Source organism: Galeopterus variegatus, unplaced genomic scaffold (genome assembly GCF_000696425.1).
Source record: "Galeopterus variegatus unplaced genomic scaffold, G_variegatus-3.0.2 Scaffold5559, whole genome shotgun sequence".
NCBI lineage: Eukaryota > Metazoa > Chordata > Mammalia > Dermoptera > Cynocephalidae > Galeopterus > Galeopterus variegatus.
In genome coordinates, this window is record NW_007731670.1 from 14955 (window position 1) to 41356 (window position 26402).

At 44.6% G+C, this 26402-nt stretch overlaps 3 protein-coding genes and 2 pseudogenes across 5 annotated transcripts in view; 2 read left to right on the forward strand and 3 right to left on the reverse strand.

The window, feature by feature from the left end:
* Positions 1-2825, forward strand: part of TMEM55B (transmembrane protein 55B) — a 7741-nt gene extending 4916 nt beyond the window's left edge. The window contains exons 3-7 of the mRNA XM_008589623.1: positions 235-341; positions 773-878; positions 1068-1120; positions 1213-1303; positions 1989-2825. Of these exons, the coding sequence (XP_008587845.1) occupies positions 235-341; positions 773-878; positions 1068-1120; positions 1213-1303; positions 1989-2132 (501 nt within the window). The 3' untranslated portion in view covers positions 2133-2825. The remainder of the gene's footprint in view (positions 1-234; positions 342-772; positions 879-1067; positions 1121-1212; positions 1304-1988) is intronic.
* Positions 2826-2874: 49 nt separating this feature from the next.
* APEX1 (APEX nuclease (multifunctional DNA repair enzyme) 1) lies at positions 2875-5548 on the reverse strand. Of its 2 annotated transcripts, none has more exons than XM_008589624.1 (5): positions 5486-5548; positions 5059-5184; positions 4663-4850; positions 3790-3982; positions 2875-3656 (listed from the first exon to the last, which is right to left on the reverse strand). In XM_008589624.1, exons 2-5 carry the CDS (start codon positions 5114-5116, stop codon positions 3139-3141), a joined length of 957 nt encoding a protein of 318 aa, XP_008587846.1. In that variant the 5' UTR covers positions 5117-5184; positions 5486-5548; the 3' UTR covers positions 2875-3138. The 2 variants fall into 2 exon arrangements, with proteins under 2 accessions (XP_008587846.1, XP_008587847.1); XM_008589625.1 differs by lacking the exon at positions 5486-5548 and adding an exon at positions 5400-5456.
* Positions 5549-5803: 255 nt separating this feature from the next.
* On the forward strand, positions 5804-12695 carry OSGEP (O-sialoglycoprotein endopeptidase). 2 transcript variants are annotated; one of them, XM_008589627.1, is made up of 12 exons: positions 5804-5909; positions 6236-6358; positions 8192-8311; positions 8490-8665; positions 10180-10275; positions 10423-10472; positions 10612-10690; positions 11542-11607; positions 11722-11812; positions 12055-12130; positions 12228-12326; positions 12475-12695. In XM_008589627.1, the coding sequence occupies exons 2-12, from the start codon at positions 6244-6246 to the stop codon at positions 12512-12514; spliced, it is 1008 nt and encodes a 335-aa protein (XP_008587849.1). In that variant the 5' UTR covers positions 5804-5909; positions 6236-6243; the 3' UTR covers positions 12515-12695. The 2 variants fall into 2 exon arrangements, with proteins under 2 accessions (XP_008587849.1, XP_008587848.1); XM_008589626.1 differs by lacking the exon at positions 5804-5909 and having other exon boundaries at positions 5953-6358.
* Positions 12696-19657: 6962 nt separating this feature from the next.
* On the reverse strand, positions 19658-20213 carry LOC103605047 (annotated as a pseudogene).
* Positions 20214-22098: 1885 nt separating this feature from the next.
* Positions 22099-26402, reverse strand: part of LOC103605048 — a 6334-nt pseudogene continuing 2030 nt past the window's right edge.

Below are 26402 nucleotides of genomic sequence, written 5' to 3' on the forward strand. Positions count from 1 at the left end.
GCAGCAGAGTTTCCCTTTCTTCACATCCTTGCCATCATTTGTTATTCTTGGTCTTTTTAATAATGCCCAGAAACTTGAGGCCTTGGTGTTATCAGCACCACACTCTCCCGAGTGAGCCATGGGCTGGCCCCTTGTACATTATCTTTTTGATCTCTCCTCAGAAAGCGTTTTTGGAGGGAAGTGGAAGGGATTGGGACAAGGGATTTGCTTGCTGATGTCCCCATTATTCTCTAGCCAATCAAGAATGCACCTCCAGGGAAAAAATATGTTCGATGCCCCTGTAACTGTCTCCTTATCTGCAAAGTGACTTCCCAGCGGATTGCCTGTCCTCGGCCCTATTGGTAAGAGGCATAAGGTGGGGAAGGGCATAAGTGGGAAAATTGGAAAGCCAAAAAAGGATTAGTGTTTATACCGAATGTAAAGGTGAGAGAGCCTGGTGTTTATTTAGAAAGAGAAAAAGCTATGCACCATTGTGCCTTGGGAATATTATAGCCATCTTTCTCATTTCTCAATTAAAAAACTGGATGAAATGGTGTTCTTTAGGAGATTGGAGAGCCACATGCACTGTTGAATTATCCTGAGGTTAAAAGGGAATTGGAGACCTTAAGTTTAAGCAGTGCTCTCCTTCAAGGATTCTCTGGTAGGGTTGGAGACAGAGTATCTTAAATGTACAGAGAAGTAAAAGAATCTGATAGGCAGAGAGTGAAGGAGGGGCAGTTTGGGAATCCTTAGGATTAAAAACTTTCAAACATAGTCTTTTTCTCCTGTGTAGCAAAAGAATCATCAACCTAGGACCTGTGCATCCAGGACCTCTGAGTCCAGAACCACAACCCGTGGGTGTCAGAGTCATCTGTGGACATTGCAAGAATACTTTTCTGGTGAGGAAGGGTATTGGGAAGCCCTGGGGTAAAAAACTAGGAGTAATTATGATTATGAGTCTATTTTTCTGAATAATGATAATCTTGAAAAGTTCTATCCCATGGGGACACGTTTCCCATCTTTCCCCTGCCCAAGGATCTCACTGAGGAGGACCCTGCTTCTACTAATGAGTTTTTCTTTCTCTGTAGTGGACAGAGTTCACAGACCGAACCTTGGCACGTTGTCCTCACTGCAGAAAAGTGTAAGTGATAAGGGATTGAGCTGATAATTAGGTAACATGTGAAGAAAAAACTACAGGACCATCACAAACATCCATTTGTTTGCCCTCCACAGGTCATCTATCGGGCGCAGATACCCACGGAAGAGATGTATCTGCTGCTTCTTGCTTGGTTTACTCTTGGCAGTCACTGCCACTGGCCTTGCTGTGAGTAATCTTGACCTAGCCCCTTTCATTTTGCCTCATCTCCATAGGTTAACATTTGGGAAATGGCTACCCTAAAAAAAGTGGAAGAAACTGGGCAGTGTGTGTGTGTGGGGGGGGGCGTTGTTTTAAGGTATGGATGAGTTGAAGGTGACTGATCAACAGTCGTTACTGTTACTAAATGAGTAAAAAACAGCCATCCTCTCTCTGTAGAGGATAGGACAATGGAAAAGTGACTTAAATTAAGAGTTGCTGGGCCGGCCCGTGGCTCACTTGGGAGAGTGCGGTGCTGATAACACCAAGGCCACGGGTTCGGATCCCATACAGGGATGGCCGGTTAGCTCAATGGGTGAGCGCGGTGCTGACAACACTAAGTCAAAGGTTAAGATCCCCTTACCGGTCATCTTTTTAAAAAAAAAAAAAAAAGAGTTGCTATTAGGAGGCCTGGCTCAGTTGCCAAACGTTAAAACTTGACAGACGTTTGTCTGTGATGGTAAGAGTATGTTCCTGCCTAAGGGAAGGGAGATGAACAACCTGAACTTTAATAAGATTCCTGAAGGTGGCTACATGTGGATAGGGAACAGGCACTGAAGCTTGAGTTCTGTGTTACTGTTCCTAGGGCTTCTAGGAAGTAGTGAGAAATCAACATAATCCCATCTTTCTTTCTCTTCTTTCTCATCTTCATCAGTTTGGCACATGGAAGCATGCACAGCGATATGGAGGCATCTATGCAGGCTGGGCATTTGTCATTCTGTTGGCTGTGCTGTGTTTGGGCCGGGCACTTTATTGGGCCTGTATGAAGGTCAGCCACCCTGTCCAGAACTTCTCCTGAGCCTGACGACCCACAGACTGTGCCTGGCCCCTCCCTGGTGGGGACAGTGACACTAAAAATGGAGCTGGAGTAAAAAGCTCCCTGGGCTTCTATAAGGAAGCCAAGCAGCTGCCTTCCTTTTCCCTGGGGAGAGGTAGGAAGGAACCAGGCCCTCACTTAGGTTTGGAGGGGTAGGTAAGACCACTGCTGGCCATCTGCTATCCTCCAAGGGTTGCTGTGTTAGGGTGAAGTAAGCAAAATGTTGCCCCTAAACCTGGGTCCTAAAGACAGTTCTAGGCTGGTCCTTCCTATATGCTCCCTGAGAGCAATTCCTGTCCCTTACACATTCCAGGGCAGGGTGGGTAGCCCTGGGGGTTCCCCTCCCTCTTGTGCACCATTAGGACTTTGCTGCTGCTATTGCACTTCACCAGGGGCTGGCTCTGGCCTCAGTACCCTCAGTCTCCTCTCCCCACATTGTGTCCTGTGGGGGTGGGGTCAGCCGCTGCTCTGTACAGAACCACAGGAACTGATGTATATATAACTATTTAATGGGGGGTATGTTCCCCTAGTCCTTTATTTCCCTTAATTCCTCCTTCCAATCTTCCTTACTCCCAGTTGCAGTATTTAACTGGGCTGGGTAGGGTTATTCTGTCTTGGGGGAAGTTAGGGACTCTTCCTGTGCTTGTAAATAAATAAGGTCATGACTCTACCCTTTCCCACTTGTTAACTTGTATGTATGAAAAGGGGCAACACACAAAGAAAGCAAGGCTGAAACTATGGCTTTTTATTTTCACATGGCTAGTTAAAAGGAAGTCATCAGTAGCTTTTAATTTTTTTAAAAGGGGTGGGGACCCAAGAAACAGAAAACTTGGGCTTAAAAGAAACCTGTTTGTCACAGGAACCTGGAGGATTCATATTTTTATAAAAGAGAAATACAGTGCAGAAATACTCTAATTTTTAAGGAAGGAATGCTAGTTTGGGTGGGGTGGGGCTTGTTTTCCAGGCTCAGAGTGATTTGGGGGAGATGTCACAGCGCTAGGTATAGGGTGATGGGACAGTGATCACTGCCAAGGGCCTTGGAACGGATCTTGCTGTCACACAATGCTGTTAACAGAGAGTGGGACAACAAGAAATAATCAAGGCGCCAACCAACATTTTTGGATCGAGCATTCATCATGTATGTCCAAAAGGTGTAGGCATAGGCCGTGTTGGGGTAGAGGTGCCGAAAGCTGTCAGCCAGCGGCACATCCTGCAGCAATTCCCCAAAGCCCTGGCGCTCTTGCGGAGTGAAACCAGCATTCTTTTTGTTTCCCTTGGGGTTCCGAAGATCAATTTCTTCATGAGCCACATTGAGGTCCCCACATAGCACAAGGGGCTTGCGGGAAGCCAAACCCTTCAGGAACTTGCGAAAAGCCTCATCCCAGCGCTGCCGGTACTCCAGTCGTACCAGACCCCGGCCTGCGTTAGGTACATAGGCTGTTACCAGTACAAATGTGTCAAATTCAGCCACAATCACTCGGCCTTCCTGATCATGTTCATCCTCACCTACAAAAATGATGAAACAGAACCAGCATTAAAAACAATAAGAAAAAGGAAAGCAATCAAGAGTTGGGGCAGGGATGGAGAATTAGCAATTGGTTTGGAAGAGCTCAGGCATTAGGGATCAACAGGGTCTCACCAATGCCATAAGAGACTTTAAGTGGGCACCGGCGGCAAAGTAGGCCCACACCACTGTACCCTTCCTTGTCCGAAGGAGCTGACCAGTACTGATGGGGTAGTTCAGTCAGCTCTTGAAGTTCAGCTGGTAGTTTGTTCTCTGAACATTTCGTCTCTTGAAGGCACAGGATATCTGGGTCTTCCTCCTTTATCCACTGTGAGTGAAAAGAAAGGCGGGAAAAGTACTATCAACTCAGCAGCAGACATTTACTGAACAGTCCATGTGCTAAATACTGTATAGACACAGGTAAGACAGTCCATGTGCGTAAGGGGTTCAACAGTCTTAGCAGCACAATATTTAAACAATTCTATAACCAACAACTAATGGAGAGAGGTAAGATTTTTAAGCAATAATTGGAATGGACGATATGCTGGAGAAAAAATGGGAAGGTCCAGTAAAGAGGTTTTTTGCAACATTTTGGGGAAGAGGAGAGGACACTGAACAAGACAATAACAATGGAATCCAAGGAATGGACATTTAGGAAATACAACTGGCAAAATTTGGTTAAGCCCCTCTTGTACATATCCTATAAGAAAATTACAGGGGCCGGCTGGTGGCTCACTCGGGAGAGTGCGGTGCTGATAACACCAAGGCCCCGGGTTCGGATCCCATATAGGGATGGCCGGTTCGCTCACTGGGTGAGCGTGGTGCTGACAACACCAAGTCAAGGGTTAAGATCCCTTTACCGGTCATCTTTTTAAAAAAAAAGAAAAGAAAAAAAAGAAAATTACAGGCAGGAGAAAGATAAAACACATTCTGGGGACTAAAATGAGAAAAGGTGATTATACCCCAAGATCACTCATACATACTCTTCCCTCCTTGAATTCCACTCACATCTAAACCTTTTTTCTTAATCCAGGCTCGAAGCCCATCCACATTCCAAGAGCAGATCTTGAGTGTGGCAGATTTGCCGCTGGGTGAAGTTTTCTGATCTGGGGGATCCTCATACAGAACTGGGCCCTCTCCTGCTGCCTCTTTAGCGTTTTTCTTTGCTCCCGTCTTACTCTTCTTGGCCTCTGGCTCTATAGAATGAGTAATACATAGTGGTAAAAGTTTGCGGTTTCCAACCGCGATCAGGAATTAACTACAGACCCACCGAGAGAGGGCAGTAATAGCGACTCCTTCACCAACTCCTGCAAAAATGAGTCGGTCCATATTTCCCTTCATCGAGGGAATTAGAAACACCCCCACCAGAGCTTGTAGGGAGAGGGACTCATTCCATTCTCTTACCCGTCTTAAGCTCGTCCCCGTCTTCTGCCACCGCTCCCTTTTTTCCACGCTTCGGCATCCCTGTAACTACGGTCCTTCGGCCCCTGTACCACGCTGTCCACCGAAGCAATATTTTCACTGCGTTGCCTACAGACGCAAAGCAATCGTGAAACCAGCAAAGGAGAAGACTACCTCCCTTGGGCGTCCGGGCACTAGGTCCCGCCTTGCAAACTAGATTATCTCTGAATCTTTTCCCCGCCTCCTTGCATCATAGGCCCTTCAGCCCCTCACCCACCTAACTAGATTATTTCATAGTGCCTTGTACCCTCCTCGCGAGATCTGCCCTCTGGCCAATTGAGGACCTTAATTAAGGGTCCTGATTCAGATTTGCCAGTCAGCCAGCCAGCGAAGCCCCTCTTATGAGCAGAACAGCAACCCTGTATCCGACCTGCTGCGTTCTCAGCCTGGATCCTCCTCACCCGAGCACAAAGAATGGAACACGCTATGCCCCCACGTGGGAACTGGCGTGGTCACGTGATCCCAGATACGGGTCACGTGGAGACGAAATGCGGGTGATTGGTCTGCCCAGCACACGTGACAGAAAGCTCGGCTGTCCTTCCCTTCTCTATCTCTCCGGGAGACTAAAGGCCCCAACCCTACATTCTCGGGCTGTTTGTCGAGGTCACGTGGAGACGAAATGCAGGTGATTGGTCTGCCCAGCACACGTGACAGAAAGCTCGGCCGTCCCTCCCTTCTCTATCTCTCCGGGAGACTAAAGGCCCCAACCCTACATTCTCGGGCTGTTTGTCGTTGTGCCAGATGCAGGACTCATTCTGCCACCCTGACCGACGATTCCAACTTTAAGCAAGAGGGAAAAAAAGCCAGTGGGGAAGGCTGGGCTGGACCACGGGAGAAAGGCGGGGGAACGTAGGAATATAAGGTTTGGAGGCCGGCTCAGTGTTCCTGCCAGTTAGAAAGGTTCTTGAGGGGGCCTTGATTGGTCGCCGTGACGCCACCGGCGGCGCCGGCGCTCCACCCGCGAGAGCTTTCGGTGTCTGTCCAGGTGCCATCTGCTGTTTAGCACCCGCAGACTGGTCGTCTTCCTCTGCGCTGTGGAATCTGCGCCCCGGCACGGACTATAGTGAGGGCCTCCGCGGCTCCACAAGTTACTAGGAGTCCTGTTGGCGTTTTTTCTCAGGCTCCGCCATGCCGACGGTGCTGGGTTTTGAAGGCAGCGCCAACAAGATTGGTGTGGGAGTGGTGCGGGATGGCAGGGTGCTGGCGAATCCGAGGCGGACTTATGTCACTCCTCCTGGCACAGGTGAGTGAGTAGGGGGCTTATAGTTTGCGGCGCACTTTCCCGCATAGCATCACCTTCTGTCTTCCTAAACACTAGTGAAGTGGGGCCTGGGGCGCATTGTCCCCTCCTACAGCTTTGGATTCGAGTCTCGTCGAGGTGATGTGACAGTCTAAACCTCACAAGGGTCATGACTAGAAGAGTCACTGTTACTTGAACCTGGATCTTCTGGGTTCATTCAGTTTTTATTGAGCGCCTTTTATGTGCTAAACGTTGAAAAACAGGTGTTATGAGTTTGCAGTGGAGTCGGGCTTATAAACAGATCTTTACACTACAGCATGACAAGTGGTATAATGGAGCTGGAATCAAAATATTCTAGAATGAGAAGGAGAGAGATGAGAGTAGCAAGACTCCCAGCTTAGGTGTCGAACAGAATTGGCTGGCTTTACCATGTTCATATTTGCTGTGGATTATATGTCCTTCCAAAACTAATTTAAGCTTAATCCCACTGTAACTGTTAAGAGGGTGGGAAATCCTATTATGGTAATTGAAAGGCGGGGTGTTAAAAGAATTGATCAGATTGTGAGGACTGTGTCCTCTTGAATGGACTGATCCATTCATAGAGTAATGGGCATGGTTCTGATGGCTTTAAAAGGAGAGCAACTGAGAAGCTTAGCGCTCTCTCTTGCTCAGCTATTTCACCATGTGATATCTTGTATAACTATAGTCACTACCAGAAAAGGCCCTCACCAGATGTGTTCTCTGGACTTCGGACTTCCCAGCCTCCAAAACTGTAAGGAATAAATTGTATTTCTTTATAAATTACCCAATTTCAGGTATTTCATTATAAGCAGCAGAGATGGACTAATACAAAATTGAATATTTATGTTTTGGATATCTATTCCTAACTCTTAAAATGGGTGTAATAATACCAGTGTTATTGGGTCTTGAGTATTAAATGAAAGTACCAGACACATTACAACTTCTTGCTAATATTATTTTATAGTCTATTATATCTTGCCTGCCCTCCCCAAAACATCTGCACACATAGGTGAAGGCAACTGACTTGCGTGAAAAGCCTCCCTGCATGGGTGATATTGTGATAAGTTATTCATTAGAAATACATATGTATGGGGCCGGCCCGGTGGCGCACTGGATAAGTGCGCCGCTTGGGAAGCACGGCGGCGCTCCCGCCCGAGGGTTCGGATCCCACATACAGACCGGTTCCCGCTCACTGGCTGAGTGAGGCGCGGGAGCGGCACCGAGGGTTGCGATCCCGTTGCCGGTCCCCGGTCCGGTATGGGGGCAACACTGAGGGTTGCGATCCGTTGCCGGCCACGGAAAAAGATAAAAAAAAAAAAGAAAAGAAATACATATGTATGTTTAACACTCACTCTTCTAGGTACTTGGGCACTGAGAATACAAAGATAAATAAAATAGCCAATGCTATTTTGGGATACTCATGGTGAAACTGGGCAAACTACAGATGATTATAATGCTATAATTGTTATGTGTTAAATACAATGTTGTAATCATTTATGGGGTTCTGTAGGGTCACAGAGAAGGTCACCAAAGAGTATGAGGTAGGTATCATTTGAATTGAGTCCTGAAGGCTGAGCAGGAGTTGGGTATAAAGAAGGGCATTTCTGAAAGCTGAACAGCTTATATAGAGGCTGGAAAGAATACATCTGACAACGTGGAAAACAGGATGCTTAAGGAGAGTGAAAGTACTCTTCCTACGTTACTCAGACTCCTGTTGTGTGTGCGTGGTGTTTTTTTGGTTTTTGGTTTTTTTTACTTTTACCTACCTTTGATACAGAAAATCTCTATGGTCTCTGACCTGTGTCTTTTTCCTAGGATTCCTTCCAGGTGATACTGCCAGGCACCACCGAGCTGTTATCCTAGACCTGCTGCAGGAGGCACTAACAGAGGCTGGATTAACCTCCCAGGATATTGATTGCATTGCCTACACCAAAGGTATGGCTGAGAGAGTGATCAAAAATGGAGAAGTATACCTGGAGCCTAGCTAGGTCAAAATAGCCTGTACCTCACCTCTGTCACCACCACTGCTTCTACCCCATCTCTCACATCCCCTACTGCCCCCACCTGTGTTTTCCAATCTCTGAGATTCTAATTCTCATTTCTATCCCTCTAGGCCCAGGTATGGGTGCCCCACTGGTTTCTGTGGCTGTTGTGGCCCGTACTGTGGCTCAGCTGTGGAATAAGCCATTGCTAGGTGTGAACCACTGTGTAGGCCACATTGAGATGGGCCGTCTCATCACTGGAGCCACCAGCCCAACTGTGTTGTATGTCAGCGGAGGAAATACACAGGTATTTAGGGTGCTCCACCCATTTCATCTTAATTTCTGAAGCTCTGAACCAGTGGCTTTCTTGTTCCTGAGCTGCAGGAACTGTAAGAATAAAAGTGGGTTTATCTGAATCTAAAATACTGCACATCAGAAAACCCACAACAGAGTTTGTAACATTGCAGATTTGGGCAGGTTGATTAGAACATTAGCTGACTTTTACCTACGTGAATTTCCAGTTTAGAAAAGGAAAGAGTGGTAAGGATTGAACCCTTCAAAATAACAAAAACTTATTTTATTTCTTTAGATAACTACATTTTTTTGTTTTATATTACAGGGGTAAATATATAGACTTTGTTGTTCTAAGAGTGTGAAAATATAAGTAACTTTAAAAAGCACTTTATAAATGATAGAACTTTATAGGTGAAGCCAAAGTTGTTTGGGATACCTTACATGATCCTTTAAGGTTGAGATTGAATTCCTTTCCACAGATCACCTGGTACAGTTATTATTAGAAATAGTTCAGCATTGTCCCTGGCTTATGAAAGCTTTGTGTTCTAAAACTTAATTTTATGAAATAGTTTTAAAGATGAGGAACACATTCCCACTAAAACAACATGGGAACTTTATCAGGTAAAGGGCAAATAGCTGGTTGAGGCCTGAAAGGTGATAAACAAGGTTAGGGACTTCAGTTGTGGAAAGTAGCCATGGAGGCTGCAGAAGTTGATGGAAAGGAGCAGAGATAGAGTTTTCTCTTCCTCTTTCCTTTTGAAGCTTGGATGTAAAAAAACAGGAAGGATGATTGAGTGGAAAGGAGTGGATAACAGAAGAAAAGCAGGATTTTTCTTTCCCCTTTTGTCACCAGCTTTTTGATAGCAGAGTAAGAGCTACATCAGAAACAAAGGAAATCCGTAACAGCACCAGGAAGGGAAAGAGACTTGTTAAGATCTCTAGGAAGCCCTTAGTGTCAGAAATATGGAGCATATGTATCAGTAGATGATAAATATTCTCTGTACTAAAAGTTAGTCACATATGAAGAATGAGCATAAGTGGATTGCTGTCGCTGAATTGAGTGGGCCATTAGTTTGACCCATACGGCATTTTTGAATTCTTTATCTCTATCTCTTTTCTTGTTTCCAAATATCACTGCCCTGGTAGGATAATCTAAAAGAACTCTTGTTCCCTGCCTTCAAGCAGGAAAGACTGTTCCCAAGTCCACACTGTCAGGACAACTTTTAAAGGGATCTATCAGGAACCTTTAAGCTAGAAAAATGTATTTAAAATGAGTTTGCTTTTGCCCTGACCTAGACTATCTTCTGTATATTAGGAGTCCAATTTTGGAAGGCTCAGGATATATGGGCTGCTTCTCAGATAAGAGCTATAAAAAAAATTACCCATTCGGGATATGAGAAGACACTTTCTTTTCATTTCTTATTGGAAGCTCTAGGGGCCATGTTGATCCTCTACTACATTCTTCCCCAAAGCCAAATGCTCCTCTTTACAGACTTGAGATTTCATGGACATCCTCATCACCCTTAGGTGATTGCATACTCAGAACATCGTTACCGCATCTTTGGGGAAACCATTGATATTGCTGTGGGTAATTGTCTGGATCGTTTTGCCCGAGTGCTGAAGGTAAGCCATTGGGGCTGCAGAGAACATAAGATGTAGGTGAACTTCTGGGGAGCCATGGAAATGGAGGGAGAAAGTAGTAAATATGCTTTTTGTGCTTCTTGCATATCTGGCTTCATCCCATTCACTTCTTAATTTATCTTCTGCTAGATTTCCAATGACCCAAGCCCAGGCTACAACATTGAACAGATGGCAAAGCGGTAAGGAGACATAGGTGGAAGGTGACTGGCTGCTGGGGCTTTAGGGATTTCTCTGTAATAAGGTTTGGAAAGGGCTTTGTAGGGGGAGCAGCCAGAGCTGACTATAGGCTTAATGCCTCATCTGTTCATTCCCACAAAGAGGCAAGAAGCTAGTTGAGCTGCCATACACTGTAAAGGGGATGGATGTCTCATTCTCAGGGATCCTGTCTTTTATTGAGGTGAGTGTGAAAGAGGTGAGGAGATGAGGTCACTTTTATGCTTTTTTAATGAAGTGTATCTGTTTTGTTCACTGTTGTATTTCCTGTATATGGCATAGTACTGGCCTATATCAGATGCTGAATAAATTTATTTAGCAAATATTTATTGAATATCTTCTTTGTGTCTGGAACTGTTCTAGACAATAGAGATATAGTATGGAGCAAAACAAAATTCCCTTCCTACGTGGAGCTTAGATTTTTTTTTTTTAATTTTATTTCTATTATTGTTTTTTTACATTCTAAGATGTTGTGGGGTGGGATGGAGGGAGGAGGGGGAGAGGGGCTAGCCCAGCCCATGGTTGGCTCCTTCACTGGCCTGACTGGGATGGCAGTGGAGTGTGGCTGAGGCCCACGCCCCACCCACAGTTGGAGGGGGGCTTCTGGCAGTGGCTGGGTTGTTGCTGCTGGGCTGGATGCAGGTGGGGATGGGGTGGCTTCCAGCCAAGCTTAGATTCTAATGACAGGAGACAGATTTAAAAAAAAAAAAAAAAAGATACAGAAAGGAAAGTAATAAAATATAGTGTCAGATGGCGATAAATACTATGAAGAAAAAGTAAGCAGGGTGGTAAGTAAGGGGTGGGTGGGAGGTGCCAGGGGGAGCATTCAATATATAGTTACTGAATCTTAAATGATTGCTGCCCATTCTATAGTTTGGTGCCAGTGAAGGGCAATGTGAAACACAATGATCGTCCAAGTGTTCTAATTTAGCTTGAATTTTGAAACACAATGATCTTCTAAGTGTGCTAATTTTTGCTCTCATGTAATTCAAAACCACTGTTTATTGTTTCATTTGTTTCCTCTTTTAATTGTAGGATGTAGCCCAGCGGATGCTGGCCACAGGGGAGTGTACTCCTGAGGATCTGTGTTTCTCCCTGCAGGTAATGGAGTAAAAAGCTGGGACAGAAAATCGGGGTTGGAGGAGCTTTTATATGATAAAGCAGAACTAAGCTGGGATGCCTCTCTGATGTTTTCACCTTTTCTGTTCCCTACAGGAAACTGTGTTTGCAATGCTGGTAGAGATCACAGAGCGAGCCATGGCACATTGTGGCTCCCAGGAGGCCCTCATTGTGGGGGGTGTGGGGTGTACGTATCATTGAATAGTATTTCTCTTTCCTGTTCTTGGCATTGTGTGTCTTCCTTCTGATGATTTAAACCACTAAAGGTTTAGCAAAATTATTAGTTTCATTTATTGTCCTGCCTATGCTTCCCAAGCCTTGCCTCCGGTCCTCTACTTCATTATCTTAAGTAAGTGCACATGAGGTGTACAGCTGGGCTGTGGAAAGATGGCTAAAGCTAAGCTAACCCTGTCCCCTACCTTTTTATAGGTAACATGAGGCTCCAGGAGATGATGGAGACAATGTGCCAGGAACGCGGAGCCCAGCTTTTTGCCACAGATGAGAGGTAAGGGCCCTTTCCCTTTCTTAATTTTTTTTTCTCCTCCCATTGTTGTGATTTTTCATTCTTGAATCCCAAATTTCATATCTCTTTTCTTTCCCAGATTCTGTATTGACAATGGAGCCATGATAGCACAGGCTGGCTGGGAGATGTTTCAGGCTGGGCACAGGACCCCCCTCAGTGATTCTGGGGTGACACAGAGGTGAGTGATCCATTCCTTGGAGGGGGTAGATAAGATTATATGGGAGGTAGGCAAAAATCAGCAGGGAAGAGAGTACAGGAGCATGAGGGCAAAGAATGGAAGGTGCTAAGGGATAGCCCTTTACCAAGTTTTTCTTATTTCTCTACAGATATCGGACAGATGAAGTAGAAGTGACCTGGAGGGACTAACAAGGTTAACAGCACCAAAGTAGATAGTTCCCTAAGTGGAGCCCAAAGGACTGTGGGCCTTAATCTCTTTCCTGATTGTGGGAGTGCTAGAAAGGCTATGGACTTCAAGCAAGGCTTAGGGTTCCCTGTGGGACTCCAAGATGACTCAGTAATAAAATATTTTTGGTTTTGTTTGTTGGTAGTTGGATTGTGTTGTTCAGGACTAATACAGAGTTGGCACTAGTTAAATTTCTGCCAATGGGGTGAATGGATAAGGAGGCAAGGGTCACAACAGTGCCCTGGCTTGCTGTGCAGGTAGTCTTGGAGGCTGCTGCTCAGGAGCCTAGGACAAGGGGAAATCACAGACACCATCCTAACATCCCCTTAACAACAGTATCATCATCATCATATCATTTTAATATCAGGCCCTGTGCTAACTGCTTTACATTCATCTCTTATTGAAATTGTTTGAAGTAAGTATTCAGCACTTCCCTCAAAGTATCCTGGAGATAGGTCTCATTTGTAACTCAAGAGTAAAACTGCCCCTCCTCCATACGCTTCCTCCTACATACTCCTACGTACACTTCCACTGCTGGTTTGAGGGGCTCCAGATACACATCCCTCCCTACTGCAATCACCAGAACTAATCTCATTGTGCCCCTTATCTTGTTTATGTCAATCACAATGAGAAGTCCCAAACTATCAAGTCATCTCATCTTTTGCTCTCTAATAACCATAAATTTCTCCACCCCCATTTTCTTCCCCATCTACCTCCCTCTTCCATCTCCTGAAACTTTTCTGTATTCTCTGGAACTAGTAGCCTGTCATTTGCAAAATTCCCTATACCCTCAGCCTCATCTCTCAGTGTTCCCTTCACATTCTTGCTCTGAGACCTTGTTTCTTGTGAGGACTCTGCTTCTCCTACCACCTCTCTCCTGGTGATGGTTTTTCCTACATACTTGCACCACTGGGCCTAGAGGTGGTGGAGGTGTCCTCATGTTTCCTCGTACTATTTCCAGAGCATTCGCCCTCATCCCTAATTCCTCTCAGCTTTGAAACATTAGACTGTACCACACCAACATCACTCTTGTCATAAATCTCATCCTTCTAACATCCACTTCAGCCACTCATATTTTAGACCCACAACTCCTCAAAATCTCAATCATCCTACTCTTCTACCATTACCTCCTATCTTTACAGTTCATTCCCTTTAGTATGCTGAATCCAACAACTCATCCCGTAACAGAAAACCCTGACATGACCAATGCCATCTTAGGTAGGCACTACTCCATTCTCATTGTCAGACTACCCCCCTCTGCATGAGAAACCAGTGTGACCTTCTCATAGAAACAAAAACAGTTGCATAGAAACAGGAACCATACACAGTGAACTTTTACATAGGAACAAGAACCATACACAATGAAAATTTTTATGCTTGATTGCTTTAACTGCTCACTTGGCTTCTGGTAACCTAGCTACCTAGCTTGCTTTTTGCACCTGGACAAACCTGTGTGCCAACAGGATGTGGTTTTTGCCTTTATAAACTCCACCAGACCAAGGCTAGTGGCTGCTCTCCCAAAATACCTAGGGGAGACAGTCGCCAGCTGGCTAATAAAGACTCTGTTAAAATTCTTAATTAAATGTTTGGTTCCTTTCCTGGGTGACAACCTCACAACAGTCTCTTCACCAGGACCTGTAATCCATTGCTCTTACTTCCTTTCCACTGACTTTATCATCCACGTGTTTTCATTTTCCTCTTTTCCAGCTAAATTCCAGTAAGAAACACTTTGTTGCATATACCTTATCTCCCTTGCCCCTCTTGCTTTTGTCATATCCAGCTCATCACCTACTTTATACCTAGAACCATGCAGCTGAAAGGGCTAGCAAAAAACAGCCATGCTGATAACTGGTCTTACTTTAAATTTATCACTGTGAAATTAAAGTGGGTTCCTTATGCCACTCAGCCATATTCCATGTCCCTAATCCTTAAACTTGCCATCTTCTCTGATAACTCTCATACCTTCTGACCCCTCAGATCTCCAACATCTTCCCCCTTCCTCATGCTTACCTCGGTTTCTGTTTTAGTGAGAAAACAAGAAGGAATCAGAACAGATTTACAAGCTCCCACCACTCATCTAACTGCCTTTTAGCATCTGTATCCAAATGAGGGTATTTCAAAAAGTTCATTGAAAGATTCGTGTTATCTTTTAATTCTATTTTTCCACAAACTTTTTGATGTACCCTCATATACTCTGCTTTCCCTCCTGTTACTATAAACTTATCAACTGGGGCTGATTTTGCTCCTCAGAAGGCATTTGGTTGTCACAGTGGGGCAGGGATGCTACTGAATAAGAAGCCAGGGATGTTGCACAATATCCTACAATGCACAGGAAAGCCCCTGCAACCATTTTGGGGCTAAAATGTCATTAGTATCAAAGTTGAGAACCCCTACTATAAACACTGCCCATGCTCCATGCTCCTGCCTAGATCCTGTCGTCTAGCTTTTAAAGAACTTGCTCAATAATTCTGTCTTTTCAGGGCCGGCCCGTGGCTCACTTGGGAGAGTGTGGTGCTGATAATGCCAAGGCCACGGGTTAAGATCCCTGTATAGGGATGGCTGGTTAGCTCACTTGGGAGAGCGTGGTGCTGACAACAAGTCAAGGGTTAAGATTCCCTTACCAGTCATCTTTGAAAAAAAAAATAATAATAATATTTCTGTCTTTTCTATAGAGTCAGTATTTCTTTTTCTCTCCTGAATCTTTCCATCAGCACACAAATATGCTATCTATTTCATTTTACAAGTAATGCTCTCTTAACCCCATTTCCCCTTCCAATTGCTTTCCATTTTTCTGCTTCACTTAATAGCAAAAGTTAGAGTTGTTTCTAAATCCTCTCCACCAATTCCCTCATTTTTTTCTGTTTTTTTTTTTTGTTTGTTTTTTTGGCAGCTGGCTGGAATAGGGATTGAACCAGGGACCTTTGTATTAGCAGCACCGTGCTCTTTTGTTTGTTTGTTTGGCAGCTGGCTGGAATAGGGATTGAACCAGGGACCTTTGTATTAGCAGCACCGTGCTCTAACCCTGCTGTACCGTACATTAACCAACTGAACTAAACCGGCCAGCCTACCAATTCTGTTAAATCTACTTCACCAAAACTGTTCTTTCCATGATCACTAATGACTTGTACATAGCTAAATCTAAAGTCGTATTCTGGGCTGGCCCGTGGCTCACTTGGAAGAGCGTGGTGCTGACAACACCAAGTCAAGGGTTAAGATTCCCTTACTGGTCATCTTTTAAAAAATAAAAAAAATAAAAATAAAGAATAAAGTCATATTCTGCTTCATCTTACAGAGGCTATCAGCAGCATTTGACACTCCCTCTTTGAAACATTTTCCTAACTTGGCTTTAGGACATATTCTCTACTGTGCCTCTTAACTTAGAGCTCTTTCTTAGTCCCCTTTACTGGTTTCTCCTCATCTCCACAATCTGTTAACTTTCCAGAGTTCAGTCCTCAGGCTGCTCTGTTTACACACATAACTGCAGTGATTTCATTCAGTCATGCATTAAAACCATTTTGATGTGGGTGATGCCCAGTTTTGTATCTCCAGCCTGTCCTTCTGACCTGAATATCTAGCTACCCATTGGCACCTCTACTTAGATGCTTAATAGGCATCATATATTTAACATTTCCAAAATTGAACTTATCTTTTCCCCATCTTACTCCTGCAGTCTTTATTTCAGTCAATGACAACTCTATCTTTCTAGTTGCTCATGTCAAAGCACCTTGGTGTGATCTTTGGCACCTTGGAGTTGTCTTTGACACCTTTCTTTCATATCCTCCAATTCATCAAATTTGCTTAGCTTTACCTGCAAAATATATCCAGAATCCCATTTCTCCTAACTTCTACTGCTGCCACACTAGGCCAAGCTAGAATTACCTGTCTTCAAGATTATTGCAGTAGCTGTTCTTTGCTTCCACCATTGCCTACTTATAGTCAATTGTCAACACAGCAGCCAGAGTGAATAGTATTAACATGGAAGCCAGATTATGTTACTCTTCTGGTCAAAGCCCTCATGTTTTCCTATATCCGAGAAAAACCCAGAATCTTCTAAAGGTCTGGGAGACCATCAATGCTTTGCCCTGCTCTTCCCCACTTACCACTTTGACCTCATCTCCTGCTACTCAGCTCCTTGTTCACCCTGCTCCAGCAACATTGGCCTTTTTCTTGTCCCTTAAGCTCTGCAGGGGTGCTAACTCAAGGCTTAACACTTGCTGCCCCTCTACCTGGAAAGCTCTACCCAGGTATGGGTTACTCCATCATGTGCTTTAAGTCTTTGTTCAACTATTTTTTTTGGCAAGAACTTCCTGACAACATTACTTAAAATTGCACTCCTCCAGCACCTCCTAGCTCCTTTCCCTGTTTTATTTCTCCTCATGTAATCATTTACTTATTTGTTGTTTGCCTCCTCCCATTAGAATGTAAACTCCGTTGGGGGGGGGCAGGGAGATTTTTATCTTGTTTTATTCAGTACTATATCTCCCAGCACTTACAATAGGGTCTGACACATGGTGGGCTTCAATTAGTGTTTGCTGAGTGAATAAGTTGGCAGGGAAGTAAGTCAAAGAAATGATCAGAGAACTATAAAGTAAGACGGGTCAAAAGCTAAAAAGAATTGGGATCATATGAGTTTGGGGGAAAAGAAAGTTTCTGATGTCTTACTAAGTAGAAAGTGGCGATAAACACTTTTTCATTTACAAAGGTTAGGAACATTAAATTGGTTGAGAATGCACTGAGAAATGGAAGTTTAAATTCAAAAACTGAGGTAGAGGATAGAGAGTTTGGGATGCAAGTAGAAAGAAGTTAAATTCCTCTCCTTGAGTATATTTGAGAACAAGAATGATCTCTGTCTCTAGGCTTAGGGATTATTTTTATAAATAGGCAGCAAGTATGTTACTGCACATTAGCCTCAGGTATTGACTTGTAAATTTTTATTAATGTTATGAGGTGAAATGGATCTTAGAAGGAGGACCTTCTTCAGCACTGTAGCCCCAGTTCACATTGCTTAGTAGGGGAGTTCTTTCCTTAGGAAGCTTTGGTATGCTGCCAGAGGCTTCCCAAGGATAGCCTCCAAGTCTGTGGTGCCAAGAAACTAAGATCATGACTCCCTGAGTTCTAAATTGTGGAGTCCTTCTCCTGGCTCAGTTTCTTCTCCTGAGGCTCTTCCTGGCAGTATGGGATCAGATTGTCCTGCTGATTTCCATGAATGAAGGCAATGGGGGATGTCAGGCCCCTGGACAATATCTCCAGCCAGGTCACATGTAGGGCAGGCTGACCGAGTGATCACATGTGGGCTTCTAGTATGGAAGGCAGTGTAAGGAATGGAGCCTGTTCCTCAACTTATCTAGTCATTGGACTAGCCCTGCCCCTAGAATCTGTGCCCCTGGAGTTTGAAATTTTCCCAGACTCATGTGACCAGAGGGCAGCACCATGGGAATATTGCCATAGTACTTCATAGTACTTCATGAAGACACATGTGCTACTCCAACTACATGGTTATGAAGAATGAACAGAAGACAAAATGACCCACCACTGTCAGTTCCCACTCTGGGACACTTGTCCCACTTGCTGCCCTGCCCTGTACCTTCTGTTTGTTTGTCTGCAAGTCCTATTCAGAGATGTAGCCTGAAGGAGGAGGGATGTTGAAAGAGACAGATTCCAGGTTACCTGTTGGTGGTGGCTCTTGCAACTGGTATAAGGGCACCAAGTTTTCAAAAGCCTTTTGGCTGCAGAGAAAGGAAATCCCAGGTTCAGCAGGGAGCAGAGAGTATTGGTCATCCCCTGAAATTTCTGTCTTCGGGAATTGAGAAACAACAGGGCTTCTTTGCTCCAATTTTTCTGTTTTGCTGCCTAATCTTGCATTTCTTCCAAACTGGTAACCATAAACCCATTCAGATGCTTGTAGATACTAAAGCTACTCCATTTCCCCACAGCCAGTACTCCCCACAGTAGTCTTCTTTCATCAAATTTCAGCTCCTCCTTTTTCTCTCCCCTTTTGCTTACCAGAATGTTCAGTTAAGTTATAACTTGTCTGACACTTGCTTCTTTAGGTTCTTAGGTATGAAGAGGAAGGCAGGAAGGGAAGAAGTGTATGGGGCAGGGGACTTGGTCCTGACTTCTTTTCTTAAGGTTTGCCTGTGAGCTCAGGTAGTACAGACACGTGTTGGAAACCAAACCTGAACTTTCCAAGGAAGGAACATGTCCTAGGGCAAGACAAGACAGGAACTGGGCATTTTGCCTAAATTTTCCAGTACCTTTTCCTATCTCTCCATTTGCACCAAGTGTCCTAATACCCTCCCCTCCCCTTGCTGTCTTCTGCACTTTAGGTTCCTGGCTGTAACCTTGGGTTTTTGTGTCCAGCTCACTGTTTGTGTTTCTCCTCCAGCTGCTCAGGGGGCTGCTCACAAAAACTCTCACAGGACATCAAGCCCATTTTTCCTCCTGCATGTTAGTACATAGGGGATCAGCATAGTCAGCCCTGTGAAGATAACAGGAGAAGAGATGGGCAGCTCCCTTGGGGCTGAGAAAGGGAGCAAAGTGTGAAGGTCTCTGAAGTGGGAGGAGGGCACTCATTGCTTTGTAAATACGGTGTTCATTTTCTAATTCTTTCTGGTTTTTATATCACTATCCTCCCTTTCCTGTTCTCTGGAACTTGGAGAGCAGTAGAGGCTTCTTAGGGAGCAATAGAGTCCCTGCCTCCAACATTACTGAGCCAGTACATGTCCACTGTCCACAGGCCCTGCTTGGACTGGAATGTGATTTGAGGCTGGTAAGGACACTGCCCAGGAAGAGAGAGGAAAGGAATGAGACTCTTTCTTTCTTTTTTTTTTTTTTTTTTGCAACTACAGAAAGCTTTTTTTTGTTTGTTCAAAGTAACCAGTGTTATTGATGCAAAAGAACTCAACAACTCCCCCAATACTACTTCCAAAATGAACATATCAAACTTAATTTTCATTAGAATGTAGTTATTTCTTTACACTAGTAAATCAAAAACTAAGACCCAGATTATATATATATAATATATATATGTATATATATATATATATATATATATGTGTGTGTGTGTGTGTATATATATATATATATATAAATAGCAATGCAAACAATTATTGAGCTTCATCTTCTGGACAAGAATGCCAATTTAGTCTCTCTTCATAAAAAGCAACTACAATTTGAGGACACTTCATATTTGCCTCTTTTGCCAGCACCAAGTCTGCCTCAAATGAATCTTTCCATTTCATGAGAAACATCAATTTTCCACTGCTGTCTGTGGCACCAATTATTCTTTCAGGATCAAGGCCTCTGGCAAAGCCTCTTGGTTTGTCAGCAGCATCTCTTTTCTTTTTTGATTTGCTATCATCAGATTCACTGTCAGATAAAGATATTCTTTTTGTACCATCTTTTTCTTTACCACCTTTTTGAGAATTAAGAAAATGCTTTACTTAACTCTGGATAATCTAAATTTTCTTCAGGTTCCCAAATATTGTCAGCATCTGTAAATCCCTTCCACTTGAGGAAATACTCCACCTTCCCATTCACTACACATTGGTCCAGCACTTTTTCCACCACAAATTCTTCAGGCTCTGCCTCTTTGACATTTTTACTTTTTCCATTCTGTTTCTTTCCCTTTTTTTGCAAAGCAGTTTTATTAGAGGCCACCTTTTTTTTTTTTTTTTTTTTTTTTTTTTTGTAAAGATGACCGGTAAGGGGATCTTAACACTTGACTTGATGTTGTCAGCACCACACTCTCCCAAGTGAGCCATGGGGCCGGCCCTTGGAGGACACTTTTTATTGAGGACTTGAAGAGTATTATTCACTGCTTCTGAGCTGCTTGAGGTCACAGATCTGCAGTGTCTCCCGAGACAAATTTCTTATCCAGTTGAGCAATTACTCCTAAGCCAATATCATACCTTCCCTGTCCCCTAGGAGAAATGTTGCTATCCCAGAGAAGTGTTATGAGGCTTCTCTCCCCATTGACTAACTACATTACCTTTTCTATTTACTTTCCCGGGTGCCTGCTTCTTCTCTTACCTGCTGTCCAACTCTGTTTCCTCTAAAACAGGACCTGTTTTAGGATTTGTCTCCTCTGCCTGCTGAATATCCATTCCTGTGGCATCCAAACACCCTGGATTTCCTGGGAAAGGTGGAGATGTAACAAAAAATAATGTTATCTTTTTGCAGCCTTCCCTGAGCCCACTCATTCAATGAGGACACCTTTTTTGCCAAAAGTTTTTACTTTCATTTAGGTTCAAAGGATTTGTTGATAAAAGAAACCACTCATCACACTAATAAGCCAGTTTGTGATATTTATTAAGATACAGCAATACGCAAGTAAGCAAAGAAAGCGAGATTATGCAGGCTTATTTTAAGAAAAGAAGAAAATAAAAAGAATTAAACAGTGCTTACATCACCAAATTGGGGAAACACGTACATCCAGATCCAAGCAGTGCTGGGAAGTCCTGTGAGCAGCGATCTGGAGTCCCAGTTGGGATTGTCCTAGGCAATGTGTTCACTCCACAGGTGAGACTTCAGAGAGCGGTTTGGGGAAATCTTGCTTATATCACCCAGCCGCAGACTGATAACGCTGGTCTGCATACAAATATGCAGCTGTGGTTATTTTTACTAACACTTGGATCTTTTCTCACAAATATTGGGGATGTTCATCAGCCCTGGGAACTGGCCAAGTTCCCAAGGTCCAAGAAGCTCCAGGACTTACTTTCCATCTTATCTGACAGTTACCAAGCACCCATCCTGTAGGCCTGCACACAATTTCTGAGAGTCTGGCACTTAGCCTATGCAGCGTCATTCTTCGGTCAGAGGCCTAGAAATGCCTCTGAAGCCTGAACAAGACTATAAATCTTAACTTTCCCAACAACACCACAGGTATGAACTGGTAAGATGTGAAGTGTTATTAGAATTGGGGTAGTGCCAGAAACACTGCTCTAAAATTGGGCCATATTCCCTCCTGACTACATTCCAGCTCACCCTACTACTTTCTTGATGCAAATTTCTCCTGCCTGAATTTAGAAGATACTTTGAGAACTTTCCCCCTCCCCTAAAGTTTCAGGAGAACTAAACACATAGGTAGAATCTTCAAAGCAAAATTCATTTCTCTCACATTCTGGTACCTGACTCTATTCAGTCTCAGGTCTTGGTAACTAGATGATGAGTTCACTTGCCTCCCAGACTGTCTTTGACAATTTCTATACCTCATACACCTCATCTTTATCTTAGGCTCATTTGACTCACCTTGAGCTTGATGTTGGATAGCCAGGCTCAACCCTTCTGGAATCTTTAAGAGGAAGACATTGTAGTTGTAGCCGAAGACATCACTTTATTGGGGGCAGGGGAGTATAGGAGGAAGATCTGAAGTGGGTATGGGTTCCCTGCTGATGTTGGGAGTGTATGGGAGACATATACTTCTGGGCAGCAGCAGGGAACAGGGGCTTCACCATGACTATATTTCCTTTTCTTTCTAGTTCCTCACCATTCCTGTGCCCATCTTCCCTTTCTTGATCCTACACTTACCGTAGAATGCCTACATAGTCTACATAGCAGATACAGGCACCTTCTGCCAATTTTGCTTATATCTCAAGACCAGCACATTGGGCTTCAGTTGGCCCAAACCTGAGACCTGAAAGGAGAGGCAATGAGAAAAGAAGGGGATGTAGTCTGTTGGGCAGGAGGTGACAAGAAGTGATCCAGTTTGGCAGACCGGCCTGCATAGGCTCTGGATGCCAGAATGAAGCCTGAGGGCAGATAACGACCATGTAGGAGGAGCGAATCTTCTGGACCTGCAGCCAGGTGATGTGATTCTCAGGCTGTCTGATGGCTTGAGGCTCCTAAGAGTGGGAAGCAGAAATGTTGTCTGAGGATAATCCTTCCTTTAAATGGTCCTGCCTGGCTTCTCACTATTCTTCAAGTTCTCTGAGCTCACTCATGGACTTGTCATTCTCTCCAGCCCTTTTTCTCTGCTCTAGTCTAGAGTCTCCAGCCTCTCCCCTTCCCTTAGTGTCCATTCCCTCTTCTCCTACCAAGATCACATTCCCACAGATCATGAGACTCATGTTTCTGGTGAAGGCCCCCACAAAATCCACCAGGGCTGGATGCTGGCTAGGGGGCCAGTTAGCACCAGGCACTGTGGCCTAAGGAGAGGTAGGAAGGTTGAGAACAATGGTCAGCTCTTCTCCACCCTTGGGGGGATTTTAGAGAGGATATTAGGGAGAAACCAAGGGTACTAGAGAGGTTTCTTCATCTCACAGCATAAAGAGGGAAGCTGAGAACTTGTTCCTGCAGTTTCTGTTCTGCCATGGAGCCACCCTTCCTCAGGGTATTCTACTCCCTGTCTTCCCTTTACTCCTCTAGAATTCTGTTTCCTTCCTTTTCCTCCATGGCCCCTCCCAGATTTTAGGAAGCTGCTTTCCGTCTGTGTCTAGGGCAGGGATTGAAAATTCAAAAGCCTGCAAAAGACAGTCATGTAATATCAAAGAATAAAGTGGACCGAGTGGGAACTGTGGCAAATGACAACACTTGCCCTGTTCCATGGAGCAGCAGCTACTCAGCTCCAGATAAGTGTGTCATGTGGGATAGAGGCCCAGGATTACCAGATGCTTATATCGTAAATATTGGCAGTTTATTTTAAAACTTGTAAACCTGTGCAAACTGAACAACATTCATTTGCAGGTAAGAGCCAATCCATAGGCCACCAATTTTCAATGTCTAGTCTAGAGACTCCCTTACTGGAAGTTCTTAACATGGTCAAGGACATCATCTCTGGCTTCTGTCTTCCCATTCTGCCTACTCCCTACTCTTCACTCCAACCCCCACACATACCATACACACCCCCAATTTAGGAGACATTTTCATTCACTTCCACGACTAGAGAGATAGAAAAGAGGCTTTAGGGAAAGGCCCTCGAAGCCAGAGAAAGATTGTGGAGGGCATGAGAGAAAAGGTGACTAGTAGAACCTGGCTTGGAGAGTGGGGCAGGGAGTACTCACTGATAAAGACAAAACCACAGCAATGAAGAAGGCTAGCAGATAGCTCTGCAGAGGCTCACAGTTCTTTGCCATAGCCTTTCCCATAAAAGCCAACAAGTGGATACAGCTTATCCTGGCACAGCTGCTGTAAGAAGGCATGGCAATCAACAGGGAAGGTCCCAGGAGCCGGGGAATAAGAGCCCCCTGCTTCTCTAAAGAGACAAGAGAGTAGGGAACACAGAGGGAAGAGTTGAGGGAGTTTGGGGGTCTTAACAGGAAGAAAGGCTAGAAGGAGTAGGGTGTGGTAAGATCCCTGGGAATGTGGGATGGGAAAAACTGATTGCAGAGGCAGATATGAGTGACACCCTCCCCATACTTTACTCTGATTTGCAGGCAGACTTTGAATTTTGCTATGTGAGCTTGGATCATCTGTTAAACATTGGCTGGCCATCCACAGTCATCTCCATCTCCCTTAGTCACCATCTAACTCCTGGTTGCTTACAACTGAGCCCTCTTTTGCACCTTCTCAAAAAATTATAATCTTCATATGGCTCTGTCTACTTACATTCTCTCCTTTCTCCCCCAATCCTCTTGCTAAGACATCAACTAACCTGGAAGACTTTGGGGGCTGAAACAAAGCAGGAACAGGCAGAGGACAGGGTGGCACTAAAGATTCCAGCAGACATCAGCAAGCTGAAGGCAGACACCATGCTCAAAGCCTGAGGAGAAGGGCAGACAGAGGCAGAAATCAATGCGTTCCTGAAGCAATGCATTCCACCAATATTTCACCTAGCTTTTCGAGAAGTTGCAGGGCTTATTAAATTTTATCCACATCTTTGAAGATTTTACCCCAGCCACACAAATCCACTTAAGACATTATTGATTTTTGAGCATCTACTCTATGCCAGGCAATAGGCTAGTAAGGTCTATCTCTCTACTCTTACCCTCTGGTTCACTCACCTGGTAGTGATTAGAGGGCCCATAGAGGCAGGACCCTTGATCTCAACAACTGCTGAAATCCCAGCCATAAATGAAATGCCCAGGCAGCTTGCATTCTACACACCCATGTCAGTCCTATTTCCTGAAGCATCTCGAATTGTACAAGAGCCTGGAAATGGGATTGAAGATACACATTCCTTTATGGGAAGAAAACCTCACCCCAAAGCAGTAGGACTGTCTAGTTACCACCAGCGCCAAAAGGGGTATGGGAATGTGGGGGGAGGAGGAAAGACCAAATCTGAAAATCAAAGAGCATCATACAATTTATCCACACTATGAGGGAGGGGAGAAATGGTGAAGGGGGGGGAGAGCTACCTGCATGCAAACTTTTAATGTGACTGGTGAATGCCTCTTGCTCATTTCACCACTTTTATCCTAGTCTCTTGAGGAGGCAAAAAACAGGATACCAGGTTGTTCTGCACAGAAGGCAGGAGAGGGAGGCTTTACCAATGGTGGCAGAGATACCCATGTAGGAGAGTGTAGTCCACAAGATGAGGATGTCAAGGAGGGTTCCTTTGGGGGTAGCTGTAGCAGGGTCCTGGGAACAAAAGTTGGACCATTAGTGGATAGAGATGAGGATGTAGCAAAGAATGTACCCCATGCCTGGAAATCCTTCTCACCTTGAGATCTCTAGAGATATTGGCCCCAGCCAGGAACCCAGGGACTGACGGGAAGAGTATGGAAAACATACCAAAGAAACTTCCCTGTGGACCATGCCACTTTGGGACCATATTTTCCAAGAAAATGCTTCCTATGTGAAAGAACAGAGAGAGAAAAAAGGGGTTTTGAGGAACACCTCCTGGCTTCCTTTCACTCAGCCCAGATCATTATTACTCCCTACCCAGTCTGGTGCCAGTGACTTAGGTTAGGCTGGGAAGAATAAGGGAATTTTGTAAACTAGACAGCCCAGGAACTTATAGGATTCTGAATGGTCTGATGGCCAACTTGCAAATGACATACAGGATCAGAAATCATAGGCTCTCGGGCCAGCTGTGGCTCACTTGGGAGAGTGTGGTGCTGATAACACCAAGGCCATGGCCAGTTCGCTTACTTCGGAAAGTGTGGTGCTGACAACACCAAGTCAAGGGTTAAGATCCCCTTACCGGTCCTCTTTTTTTTTTTTTTTTTAAAAAAAAAAAGGAAAGAAAAGAAAAGAAATCATAGCCTGTCTTCTGAAAAGGTTTAGGCTAATAGGTCCCCTGCCTGAAGGAGAGGTGACAGTCTGAGGTATTTGTTCCCTTTGATACATTTCTCAGCAAGCTTCTCACTGTCTCACCTTGGTACCCAAAGAAGCCAGTGGCTTTTCAGCTGGGATTTGTGGGAAGGAGTGCCTCCAGCAGGTGGTTGATAAAAGAGAAAAAGATCTGGAAGAAGATAATTTGGGCCTGAAACACCATAGGTGACAAAAGAAAGGCAGGAGAAATGTGAGTGGAAGTGGAGGAGTAACTACAACTCCACCTCCTCACTCTCCTGTCCCCTCTCAGTGCCCCTCCCAGACCTCTTGCTCCCTTTCCCACTGGCGTCTTTCTATAAAGGAATTCTGGCCAAATGGGTGTCCTATTCCATCTTGCCTCAAACTGCAAAGCATCCCTTCCCAGGCCAGATGGGTGGGTCTCAAGATATCTGGGAGCAAAAAACAGGGCATTTCTCACCTGGTATCCCCCCAGTAATCTTGTCTGGTGCTCATCCCAGCAGATCCTCAGAATAAGTCCTCTTTCTTTCTCCTCGAAGAGCTGAGGTGTGGAATCTCTCCCAGCAAAATTGTCTAATTTCAGGTCTCCAGCCCTGGGAATCTGCTCTGCCCGCTCATTCACCCATATTTAACCCTGCCTTCTCAGGCAGCAGCTGCTTTTACCCCCCCCCCCCCCCCCCC

Bases quoted from the DNA above. Each gene is read 5' to 3' on its own strand.
- APEX1 (XM_008589624.1), bottom strand. From the start codon at position 5,116: ATGCCGAAGCGTGGAAAAAAGGGAGCGGTGGCAGAAGACGGGGACGAG. The intron at 3,983-4,662 runs GTGAGTGGAATT...TTTCACTCACAG, and splicing joins TTAAGAAAAAAGGTTTAGAT to TGGATAAAGGAGGAAGACCC. The intron at 3,657-3,789 runs GTGAGACCCTGT...TCATTTTTGTAG, and splicing joins TAAAGTCTCTTATGGCATTG to GTGAGGATGAACATGATCAG.
- OSGEP (XM_008589627.1), top strand. From the start codon at position 6,244: ATGCCGACGGTGCTGGGTTTTGAAGGCAGCGCCAACAAGATTGGTGTG. The intron at 8,666-10,179 runs GTATTTAGGGTG...CATCACCCTTAG, and splicing joins TCAGCGGAGGAAATACACAG to GTGATTGCATACTCAGAACA. The intron at 11,608-11,721 runs GTAATGGAGTAA...TGTTCCCTACAG, and splicing joins ATCTGTGTTTCTCCCTGCAG to GAAACTGTGTTTGCAATGCT.